At 40.5% G+C, this 12,845-nt stretch overlaps 1 protein-coding gene across 1 annotated transcript in view; it reads left to right on the top strand.

The window, feature by feature from the left end:
- LOC149176429 (cyclase-associated protein 1-like) overlaps window positions 1-12,845 on the top strand; it is a 60,562-nt gene that overhangs the window by 28,972 nt on the left and 18,745 nt on the right. The window contains exons 2-9 of the mRNA XM_089419911.1: window positions 9,531-9,699; window positions 9,842-9,906; window positions 10,207-10,540; window positions 10,624-10,777; window positions 11,079-11,188; window positions 11,452-11,507; window positions 11,654-11,710; window positions 12,052-12,195. Of these exons, the coding sequence (XP_089276037.1) occupies window positions 9,531-9,699; window positions 9,842-9,906; window positions 10,207-10,540; window positions 10,624-10,777; window positions 11,079-11,188; window positions 11,452-11,507; window positions 11,654-11,710; window positions 12,052-12,195 (1,089 nt within the window). The remainder of the gene's footprint in view (window positions 1-9,530; window positions 9,700-9,841; window positions 9,907-10,206; window positions 10,541-10,623; window positions 10,778-11,078; window positions 11,189-11,451; window positions 11,508-11,653; window positions 11,711-12,051; window positions 12,196-12,845) is intronic.

The following is a 12,845-nucleotide window of genomic DNA, read 5'->3' as shown; positions in this document are numbered from 1 at the left end:
ATTTAAATTATCGGCCATTGCAACAACTATGTAATCAAAATATAGCGACTGATCTTCTTTTTGTTTGTTGCAAAGATGGTGTTTGTGTCGATTGTGTTCTCGATAAACGTCATCTAGACATTTTTGACAAACGTGCCTCTTAGCATGCCTCAACCCCTTTACAACCAATTCATAGTGATTTGTGTGGTCCGCTTTCTTCCCTTTCCTTCTCTGGGTTCAAGTACTTCTCAACTTTCATTGATGACTTCTTCAGAGGCACATGGGTTTACTTCTTAAAACTAAAGAGTGGAGTTTTTGACTTGTTCTTAACTTACAAGGTCCGTGAAAAACAATCTGGACATCAACTGCGAAGATTAAGAACATATAATGGAGGTGAATATGTCAACATATTCACAATTTACTGCACTACACAGGGCATTCAAATGCAACATGTTGTTCCATATACACCACAACAAAATCGTGTTGCTGAAAGAAATAATCGTACATTAAAGGAAATGGATAATTGTATGATTCAATCTAAGGAATTAAGTCTTCGTTATTGGGTAGAAGCAATCAACTGTGCAAATTACATATTAAATCACACTTCCACAAAGACTTTAAAAAATATAGCACTAGAAGAAGCATGGAATAACATTAAGCTTGATGTAAGCCACTTCTATATCTTTCGTAGTGTATCATAGGTTCACATGATGGAAAAGGGAAAGCTTTACAACTTAAAAGTGAGAAGTGTAATTTTGTTTGATATTCCGAAGATACAAAAGATTATAGACTTTATTAACTTCACCCAAATGAAATAATCATTAGAAGAGATGTTAAATTTGATGAAAATCTCTTGGCTTGCAAGCCTAATTCGATAGTTGCGCCCTCTTTAGCTTGCGAGCCATCTTCGACATTTGTGCTACCTTTTATTCTTAATATGGTTTCTTCTTCAAATGATGACAATGTGGATGAAAATCCACCTCTAGTTGCTCACCTTCCTCAAGATGAGTCCATCGATCATGAACTTGCACTAGCACCACAACTTCCCCGATGGGTCCATCCAACATGAGAAGCAATTAGTGACCTTGTCGGTGATCCTACAGATCAACGTCGTACTTGTTCACAGTTCTAGTGAGCCTCCTCTCTTTTGGTTCAAGTTTCAAAGACACGATCCAAAAACTTTTGCAGAAGCTTAAGGTCATCCAGATTGGAAAACAACAATGCATGAAGAATATCATTCTTTGGTGGCAAACAATACTTGGAAACTTGTAGAAAACTTGTCAGATGTAAATGGGTGTATAGAACTAAGTATGCATTAGATTGAAGTGTTGAAAGACATAAGGCCTGGTTAGTTGCTAAAGGATTCTCTCAAGTTGAAGCAATCGACTACAATGAAACCTTTTTCCTTGTTGCCAAAATGAATTCCATCCACCTTGTTCTAGCCCTTGCTGCCTCACATGGATGGGAGGTCCATCAAATGGATGTTAAATCCACCTTCTTGCATGGAACAACCTCCTAGCTATGTTTAAAGTGATTCCTACCTTGTTTTCCACCTTAAGAAATCTCTCTATGGTCTTAAACAAGCTCCTTGAGCTTGGTATGCAAAAATGGATGGATTTCTTCTTGACACCGACTTCTCTAGATGTCATTCTAACCCCAATGTCTACACCAAGAAAGTAGGAAGCCATCTCATAATCCTTGTTCTTTATGTTCATGACCTTATCCTCACTGGTAGTGACCCTAAACTTTTAACCCATGTGAAATCAATCCTTAAGAAGAAAATTGATATGAAAGTTAGGTTATTTGCATTATTTTCTTGGCCTCCAAGTATTACAAACCAAGGAAGGAATTTCTCTTTCCCAATCTAAGTATGCATACGACCTTCTTTGTTATTTTCACATGGAAGATTGTAAACCATCTCCCTTTCAGTCTAGCGTAAACCATCTCCCTTTCCTCTTCTCCCTTTTAGTCTAGAGTCAAACTTACAACCACTTGCACTACACCTGAAGTTGATGCCACTTTGTACCATCAGTTTGTTGGTAGCCTCTTGTATTTGACTCATACCCATCTTGGCATTTCCTTTGCCGTTGGTTTTATTACTCGATACATGCAAACTCCTCGTGAAATTCATTGAAAAACAATAAAAAATATACTTCGCTATATTTGGGGTACAATTTAGTTTGAGGTACATTACAATTCAGGGGGGGGCTCCTTTGTTGGTTGGTTTCACTAATTCAGATTAGGCTGACAACCTTGATGATTGGAAGTCTACTGCAACTTATGTTTTCAGTCTTGGTTCTAGACCTGTCACTTGGGATTGTGAAAAGCAGTAGGCTATTGCTCTTTCTTAAGCAAAAGTAGAGTATCGAGCAACAATTAATGCAAGTTAAGAAGTCTTGTGGCTTTAATAGATCCTTTTATAGTTTGGATTCCAGCAGCAACATTCGACCACCCTCTGGTGCGACATTCAAAGTTCCATCAAGCTCGCCAAAGATCTAGTTCAGCATCAATGCAACAAACACATTGAGCTACAAGTGCACTTCATTAGAACACTCATTCATGATTGAGTTATTGAAGTGCTCTTTTGCCCTAGCAATAATCAAGTTGCCGACATTTTCATGAAGTTTCTTACAAAAGCAAAGTTTTCTAAACTTCGATTTATGTTAGGAGTTTAGGAAGTTGTCATTAAGGAGGGGTAGGCTTGAATGTTTCTTCCTTCTCCTATTGTGTTACCTTTGTAAATCCTTCAATCCTATCCCAAGTTGTTCTTAAGGGGGGATGCTAGGATATTTAGACACCTGGGAATTAGTTAAGTTCAACTTGGTCTAATGTGTCTATTAGGGAAAAGTGTATTTCTTTAGTATGCATTAGTTGCATTGTAATCCGACGGTCATGATATGTTCTAGACATAGAGTGATCTGATGGCTCATGTTCTCTTCGATACTAACAGCTATGGATCTGTGGCTTAACATCCGATTGGTCCATGATCTCTATTTAAAGAGCATAGAGGGTCATGGCAAATGATCAATTGTGAGAACTCATGTAAATTTTTTCTTTGTGTATTAATAAAATTTCCTCAAGCAGCCATGTTGGCTTGGGCCATGGACTGTTTCCCTCTTGGATGGTTTTAATCACCTAAAAAAATTGGTGTTATGATCTTTGATCTGGTTGTGTGAATGGTTATTGAAGGTGTTCGTTCTATATGGAATACCTTGTTTTCCTGAACAAGCAGCAGGACCAAGGATTGGAAAATTGTATAATGTTAGGCTGCTGGAATTTTGATAGACCTGAGTCCTTTCATTATATAATTTTTAATTGACAGCATGCTGGAAGGATTTGTTGCATCTCTTTACTGTCTTTTTCTTGCTCTGTGTAGACATATTTGTAAACCATAGATTCTGGGAAGGAAGCAATAGAGGCCCAAGATTGAGACTTTGTAGTCTCCATCTGGTGCCCTCATTGTAATCCGAAAAACTATTGAATTCATTTCGTAATTAGGGACTGATGCACATTGCCGTTGGTGAAAATTTCAAGCAAGTCATGCTGGTGTTTTTTCATTTTCTGTCTTATTCTTATATTGAATGAATGAATGGATCTATGTCTGCGTGCATGCCCAATTTATTTTGTGTCATGAATATGTAAAAGAAGAAAGTTGTGTTTAGCCTCCTCTTATGACATGTTCATGTTTCTTTTGACTTCTGAAGATGGAAACATGATTAAGGCACACTTCTGCATTGGGTTAATAAACCTTATATCTAGCAATCTTCACTAATTTTTCCTTTTGACTACATACAATACAAGTGTAATATTTAAAAAGTTGCATAGGCAAACACTGCACTGCCTTGTCTTTGCAATAAATCCAGTCGGAGCATCATAGATAAAACTTGTTCTTTCACAACAGATGGGAACATCTTGAGGATATTTTTGGGTAACCACCCCCTGGCTCGAGAACTGGCTCAAAGGCCTAAAGGCTAAGGTGATAATAGAAGATGCTCTTGCACATTATGACCTGGCACTCACCCTTGTGAAAGCAGGGACAACCTGGGGGACAGCATGGTGAAAGTGGGACCTTTTCCCTCACGCTCACTCATCCTCCCCTGAACATTTTCTCTAAGTTATCAAGAATGCGTTATAAGTTTTATGTTTTAAATGATTATGTATTTTGTTATTTGGTGACAATCACTTGTTACAAGTATCTTTTGTTTGTGCTCTGAACTGGTGCACTTGGAGTTTTAAAGAGATTAAATCTGATACCCTGTCTGCATGGAATTTAGACTGAAATTGTTGATTTGGGGTAGCATCGAATGTGCTCTAGCCACGAAAATTGGTGGAGAGGCTAAGGCACATGAGATCTCCAATACACAGAAAGGGTTTGGGCAGATTCTAAACAATTTGGGAGATATTAAAATAATTAATATTTTTAATGGAGTCTATTAATGTGAATTAATATAAAACTGTGTTAGAATGGTCCAAAAGTCATGGATCAAGACAAATCTAATCTTAGCCGTTGATTAGGGACTTAATCTCGGCCGTTGATCTATCAACGAGAAAAATATAAGAGGAGGCTTGAGGGTCACTTGGAGAACACACCAAGAGATCAAGATTTCGACTTTCCGGGGCTAGCTTTGCTGAGAAAGTTGAGAGAGTGATCAGAGTTGCAGCTGAGGGGCAGCGAATACAAAAGAAGAGAGGCAGAGATAGCACCGAGAGGATCAGTGCAGTAGTTGGAGAGGGACGCAGAAGCAGCCAAGGGTGTGAGGCAGCCAGGGCTCATGCAGAGGCAGCCAAGAGCTGTGTAGTGCCTTAGAGGGCTAGCGTGGGTGATGTAGAGGGCTGACACATTGCCTCCAGAGGCTGACACAGGCCAAGCCAGAGTGACGTTGGGCTAACGCTGGGCCAGAGAGAGGCTGATGCAGTCCCTAGAGGCTAACGCTAGGGTTGGGTGGGGCAAATTGGAGCTGTGGAGCTGCCAAAGTGTTTATTTGGGGTTTCAACCGGAATATCTGCTTCCGAGTAGAGGTACTATTGCCGAGATTTTTCTCTATTTGTGAACTGGATTTGGCACCCAGATTGTATTCTAAAACTGCTTAATAAATCAAATCCTCAGATAGCTGCACCAGTTTTTCAGCATTGGGTTTTTCTGGGGACATTAGTCCAAAAACAACGGTGTCACTTGTGTGCTTGTTTCTATTTCCTTCAGTTGATGATATGTAATGTGTTGAGCATGTACTTGTATTTATTTCCAGTGTTTACATGGTAAATAACTTGTTAATTAACAGAACAAGTTGGTAGGAATAAATCAGTAAAGTGCATGAAGGGTTTCTAACGTGTCAGACTTAGAAATTCCAACATGGTATCAAAGGGTGGTTGCAGATCACAGGAGAACTGAGGACAATAGCCAAGCAAAGCAACAACAATAGAAAACCGTTGTCTCGAGTGATAGACGCTGTTCCTAGCAGAGTAGCAGCAAGGAAGGGGTGACACAGTGCCTGCGTCATCAAGATTGAGCCAAGAAGAGGCTGCGCAGAGGTTGAGGGAGGCAAAGACAGGCTCACGCAGAGGCCAGGAGGGCTGACGCAGTTGGCTGAGGAAGTTGATTTGCTGGTGCCAGGATTGCGCAGAGCTTAGGAGCTCTAACCTTCAGTTTGCTGGGGTTTAGGAGGTTGTGGGTAAGTTGCAGAGTGGAGCTGGTGGGGTACTGTAGTCAGAATAGTACCTAACAGGGCAAGGCCAAGGAGGAGGGAGTTGCTACCGAGGGTTTCTAGCCGAGAAATCCGGATCAGTGGTGTAGCTGCACAAACGATCAGAGTGGGGGCATCTCGACATTGGCAGAAGGGTTTCCAGGAAGGAAATCGAGGCTCAGAGGGAGTCACACCGAGAACTTCTAGGAGGGAAGTAGAGGAGCAGCGAAATGGCACTACACGGAGTAAGAGACCAGGACAGACTGGACGGAGCCTCAAACTTCGTAGTCTGGAAGGTCAGAATCTTATCCGTACTAGACAGGAATCGTGTCAAGCACTTTGCCTTGAGGACGATAGCTATCCCAATTGACTTGGCTGATAACGACAGGTACGAGGATGCAATGGCGAGGGCTAAGAGTATCATCCTTGACGGGGTCAAGGATCATATAGTACCACATATTGCCGAGAAGAACACGACACAGGAGATGTGGGAGGCCCTGACCAAGTTGTATCAGAATACTTCCATGCAGAGGAGGATGTTACTAGAAAATCAGCTGCGATCATACCAGATGCGGAAGGGAGAACAGATCGACCCCTTCCTCAGTCGATTGAAGGAGATCAGGGATCAGCTAACTTCCATAGGGGCAATGCTGAATCCAGAATTGATGGTGAGAACAACCCTGAACACAATCTCAGAAGACTGGGAGGTGTTTGTCCAGAGCATACTGGGCAGGGCGACCCTTCCAGATTGGGAGGAAATGTGGGCTGTTGTTTGCCAAGAAGAGAGCAAAAGGCTGAGCAAGGCAGGAAGTAGCGACAAGGGGATCATAATCAAGAAGGAGGAGGAGGAGGATGTTGCCCTAGCATCTGAGGGAAAGCAAGAGAAACGGAAGAAGAAGGACCTCTCCAAGGTCAAATGCTTCCACTGTGGGGAGCTGGGTCATTATGTGACCTAATGTCCAAGGAAGAAAAGTAAGGGAGAGGCCTCCGAGACCAAGGCAGCGCCAACGAGGGCAGAGAAGGAAGTGGAGATAGACGATGACTGTGCCGTGAGTGCACACACACCACTTGAGTGGAAGTGGGGAGACATCGAGTTGCAGTCAGGCAAACTATAGGTGATGAGGGGCAGGATCCTCGAGGTACCCAGCCTCTTGGATTAGACCTTGCTACGGGAGCCCCGAAGAGGAGTAGCAGTACTGGCGATGTCAGTAGAGACAGATGCGGATGGAGCGACAGAGGGAGCTACAGTGCAGGATTCCCAAGACAGCATGAGGCTAGTAGGTTGCAATAGTGCGAGAGGCATGGGAGTGTTGCACCAGTGCAAGATGGCACAGAGAGGTGTGCAACGGTGCGAGATGCATGGAGTTGTTGCAGCAGCGCAGAGGTCAGAGAGGGAGCACTTGTCAGTGACAGAGGGAGCTTCAGCATCAGGAGTGTTTCTAGCTTGACAGGGATATCAAAGTTGGGAGATTAGTTACTGACTTCTCAGTAACTGAGTTGCAGTGCAACAGTTAGCAATGGTAGTGCGCAGCACGATGCAGCATGATGAGAGGGGTTGCAGTGCAACAGTTAGCAATGGTAGTGCGCAGCACGATGCAACATGATGAGAGGGGTTGCAGTGCAGATGCAACAGTGGCAGTGACAGGGCCATGGGCAACAGCACGGATGCAGAGGGAGTTGCAGTACGGATGCAACAGTGGCAGTGGCAGGGCCATGGGTAGCAGTACAAGATGCAACAATGCAGATGATGGGTAGCAGGCCTAGCATCAGCACAGGGATCGATGCCGGATGATCAGGGTGATACTCAGTGAGGAGTATTACTAGAGCATAGTCCTCGCTAAGAGGGAGTGTTGATTTGGGGTAGCATCGGATGTACTCTAGCCACGAAAATTGGTGGAGAGGCTAAGGAACATGAGATCTCCAATACTCAGAAAGGGTTTGGGCAGATTCTAAATAGTTTGGGAGATATTAAAATAATTAATATTTTTAATGGAGTCCCTAAGTATAAACTTAGGGAAAATAAAATATTAATGTGAATTAATATAAAACTGTGTTAGAATGGTCCAAAAGTCATGGATCAAGCCAGATCTAATCTTAGTTGTTGATTAGGGACTTAATCTCGGCCGTTGATTTGTCAACGAGAAAAGTATAAGAGGAGGCTTGAGGGTCACTTGGAGAACACACCAAGAGATCAAGATTTTGACTTTCTGGGGCTGGGTTTGCTGAGAAAGTTGAGAGAGTGATTAGAGTTGCAGCTGAGGGGCAGTGAATACAAAAGCAGAGAGGCAGAGATAGCACTGGGAGGATCAACGTAGTAGCCGGAGAGAGGGATGCAGAAGCAGCCAAGGGTTCACGCAGAGCCAGCCAGGAGCTGCGCAGTGCCTCATAGGGCTAGAGGGCTGACACAGTGCCTCCAGAGGCTGGCACAGGACAAGTTAGAGTGATGCTGGGCTAACGCTGGGCCAGAGAGAGGTTGACGCTGGGGTTTCGTGGGGCAGATTGGAGTTGTGGAGCTGCCAGAGTGTTTATCTGGGGTTTCAGCCAGAATATCTGCTTTCGAGTAGAGAGGTACTACTGCCGAGATTTTTCTCTGTTGGGTGAGCCGGATTTGGCACCCAGATTGTATTCTGAAACTGCTTAATAAATCAAACCCTCAGATAGCTGCACCGGTTTTCCCGCATTGGGTTTTTCCGGGGACATTAGTCCAAAAACAATGGTGTCACTTGTGTGCTTGTTTCTATTTCCTTCAGTTGATGATCTGTAATGTGTTGAGCATGTACTTGTATTTATTTCCAGTATTTACATGGTAAATAACTTGTTAATTAACAAAACAAGTAGGTAGGAATAAATCAGTAAAGTGCATGGAGGGTTTTTAACGTGTCAAACTTAGAAATTCCAATAGAAATTGTGATCTTTTCTGGCCTTTTTACAACATGATCAAATATATATTGAAAGTTAAGCAAAGCGAATTGTTGCTCATGGTGGTCCTATCTGAATTTGTAAGTGTTAGCCAACTCAAGTCTATCCTTCACATGGGACTAACTAGCTTCTCAAAAGCACACTTAGCTTATTTTAGCCTTTAGGGGCCTTTTACCTTATAAAAGCCCCGGTATATGGCACAGAGCTCTTCACTTATCCAGTGACAGAATCTCTTTTCCGTAGGTTTAATGGGAACATAGGCTCTCATTACACCTGGCATTTTGGGACTGATGTGTAGGATAACCTAAACAAGTTTTTGGATCAGAACTGAAAAGATTACCTTGGTTTGAAGAGGGGGCACTAAAAGAGTTATATTGTTGATGTAGATTTCAAACTAACCATGTTGATTTCTTGTGACTAAGTAACATTATTGCTTTGGCATTTGCTATTTTTGACAGGGTTTTTTATAGGATCAATTGAGCTTCTAATAAAACCTAAAAGATGAAAAAAAGAATTTATGATAATGGGTACAAAACTCTTAGATGAAACAGACAATCATCCTTTGTGTTTTTTTTTTCTTTAAAGTAAATGGAAGAATAACAAAAGAAGCACTGCATTACTGCAGCAAACAAATACGGAAAATTGAGGGTCATCCTTGATTCCACTATCACTTCAGCCCTGCTTTAGCTGATATGCATAAGAACGAGATTTAAAATTTAGAGACTCATATGGTTTACCATCATTTTAATATTTGCTTGGTATTATACCCAAAAAGGCTTCCTCTTGACCCTGATTAGATGGTTTATTGATTTGACAGAATGCAAAAAGAAAACCTCGTGAATATCTAGTTCCCTTTTTTGAATATATTTTTTCATACTTTTGTAATTGCTGGATAGTTCCATTGACCTAATGCATGGTCTATAATGCTTGGTTTTATTGATGATACCACAGCAACCCAATATTGAAGGTTTGACCAAATTGATCCAGCCTCTTAGTGAGTTGATCACAAAGGCAAATGCTTTTACAGAAGGAAGACGGTCTGATACTTACAATCTCTTAAAAACCATTGCTGAGTGTCTGCCAGCACTGTTGTGGGTTGTCTATACTGGGAAAGACTGCGGTGAGTTAGTTTCTAAAATTCATTTTTAATCATAAAGGTTTTTATTTAATGACAGTAGGTTTGTTAATCTCCAGTTTGACTTGCTAATGACTGGAAGATGCCAAACAATAGTCTTATTAATTTCTCACTTCCTATTTCTCAGGTTTGAGTCTTCCTGCTGTTCATGTAGAGGAAATCTGGCAAAGTGCTGAGTTCTTTAATAACAAGGTATGCCATCGGTCAGCTTCAGCATAAAACCTTTAATGGTACTATTTTTCCTTTATATTTACAATAACAGATACTCAGATAAATCTTCAACACTGGGAATTATTCATTCTTAGCCATTTAGCAAATAAGGGTTGTTTTTGTCTGGGTAGGGATGACAACTATCCTCAATGTCCTAGGTCTGGTGAATAGGCATATTTAAATTTTAAGGCAGTCATATATCCATATGTTCTTTTCAGGAGTAGCTTGATCTTGACTTAATTTGGGGTGTACTTCAAGAAAATTGTTTCCCCAAAAATGCAGGTTCTGGTGGAGTACAAGAGCAAGGATAGCAATCATGTTGAGTGGGCAAAGGCTTTAAAGGAGTTTTTTGTGCCAGGCCTGAGGGATTATGTTAGAAAAAACTATCCTGTAGGACCAACTTGGAATCCAACTGGAGTGGATGTTAAGGAATTTAAGGCAAACAATTCCTCATTGGTTCCGGCTTCACCAAATGCTTTGCCTCAAGATACTTCTTTGCCACCACCACCACCGCCGCCCAGATCACTCCCTGTTTCCGCAGATGGTACAGGTGGTCTTAAAGCAAGCACAAGTGCAGTATTTCAAGAAATCAACAAGGGAGAAACTGTAACTGCAGGTGCATTTAAAATGATAGTTGAACAGAGTAGACATCGGAAATTATAACTCCCAAAACTAATCTACAGCTTTTAAATTATGCAGGTCTTAGAAAGGTAACAGCTGACATGAAGACAAAGAATCGCCTAGATGGACAAGGAGTTGCTACTGTTGGAAGCGGAAGCATTAAACCTAGATCTCGTGGGTCTGCCTTCTCTAAAGAAGGGCCTCCAAAGCTGGAGCTCCAAATGGGTCGCAGGTGAGCTTTTAACTGCTTTGTTGTATTCATTTGGAGAAAAGAAATGTGTGTTTTTTGGTAATAACTAATAAGTGCTTGATGTTATCTTTTCCGCTTAAGCAGGATGATGCAATTTTGTGATACCAACAAAACAGTTCTCTTTGGTTATTTTTACCTGGGCCGCTGTTCAAAACTTCAAACGCATTGCACAAGTTGCATATTTGTACTTTAGATTTTTTTAAGTGCAAATTCTTAAATTGTGCCAGCTTTCTTTTGGCATCTGCAGCTCTACTATTTACATAATTGTTTTGGTTTTTGGTAGATGGGCAGTGGAAAATCAAATTGGTAAGAAGAATCTTACCATAGATGAGTGCAATTCCAAACAATCGGTCTACATTTTTGGTTGCAAAGATTCTGTTGTGCAAGTTCAAGGTGATAACATCAGTGTCTGGTTTTAATAGTTGTAGCTGGCATCTAGCATTGCTGACCCATTTAGTTTTCCTTCTTAATCAATGGAAATACAGATATTTAAATGCAGGGTGAGCAGTGGTTTTTTTATTTGTCAACTGTTACTTGGTGTTGTCATACAGTGTTGACACCATATTGTTTTATTCTGTTTTTCTTTTCAACATTTTCCTCTAAATGCCCATTTCTAATATAATGACCTTTTTATTGTTTTCTTTATTAATGCTCAGGTAAAGTTAACAATATTTCCATTGACAAATGCACAAAAACAGGAGTTGTCTTTATGGTAATAAGATTGCTTGCACAACCAGGCAATTAAAGTTGATGCTTTCATGTGATTGCTTCCTTCTTATAGGATTTTATAGAATTTAGGTTACAATACCATTTTTGTTACAAGAAGCTTTTAAAAATGATGCTTTTTCTATAATGCAGGATGTTGTGGCAGCTTGTGAGATAGTTAACTGTAATGGAGTTGAAGTGCAGTGTCAGGTAATTCATTACAAGCTTATTTTCTTTGAACTGGTTACTATGTACTCAAGTGGTTGAGGCATTGGAGTAGGGATCTGCTTTTACAGGATGGAGGAAAGCTGATTTTTATTGGTTCCATATTATGCATCCTACAGAAGAATTATACATATTGTAGCAATAGATAAGACTTTATGATACTTTTTTTGGTCCAGTACTCTGCATTGCATTGGCTATCAACTTGAGTGATCATGTGGAATTTAGAGCTTTTTATTGAAGGAGCCCTTGCTCTCTCAAATTGATTGCTATGAACATGTCATCCTTTGCATTATTTGTTTGACTTTTCTGTTTTTGTTTTGTATCAGGGTACAGTTCCAACTGTTTCTGTCGATAATACAGCCGGTTGTCATCTATACTTAAGCAGGAGTTCAATAGGAGCATCTATAACAACAGCTAAGTCAAGTGAAGTTAATGTACTAGTCCCGGATGCAACAGATAATTCTGACATGGTATATATCTCTATGCTATTTATTACTCTAGACTTCAGTCACTGCAAAGTTACACCATTCATTTGTCTGTGACTAAAACTCTCTCTTGCTGTATCAATTAGATCATAAGAAATATTTAGGACTCTTAGTTCCTTTCCTGGTTTGATGTGTGAGTAATTTTAGGCCAACATTCCGATTTTTGACAATTATGTAAATCTTGAAATCCAACAAACTTTTGAATACTTTAGTATACTCTTGATCTGTAGGTTTGAAGCACTAAATCATGACGTAAAGAAATTGAGGTCTAAACCTTCTCTGATTTCCATAACCCTAATTATTATATAAAATAAAATAATGCAGAGATATGAACATAAAATTAAGCAGTGTAGATGTAAGAATGGGATACACGAGGAGAACAAGACTCGAAAGATGGACACAGCAATAACACTGGGTGAAGACAAGCCAATAGGGCAAGAACATTGTGAAGACAAACCAAGAGAGTAGAGATGACATGAAATTAATATCAAAGCTTCATCTTCAGAGGAACAAATAAGAAGACAAATGGTTTCTCAATTTTCATGATAGATGTTCTATTTTGAGAGAATGCAGTGAAATTTCTGCATGTAGCAAAACATTTGATGAAGTTTCTGATTTTCTTTGGGATTTAATAA

Source organism: Pinus tabuliformis, chromosome 4_1 (genome assembly GCF_031772625.1).
Source record: "Pinus tabuliformis cultivar Carrire ecotype Pingquan chromosome 4_1, CPIR1, whole genome shotgun sequence".
In the NCBI taxonomy this organism is placed as follows: Eukaryota; Viridiplantae; Streptophyta; class Pinopsida; order Pinales; family Pinaceae; genus Pinus; species Pinus tabuliformis.
Note: the sequence above shows the minus strand (reverse complement) of the source record. Positions and strands in the feature narration are given on the sequence as shown.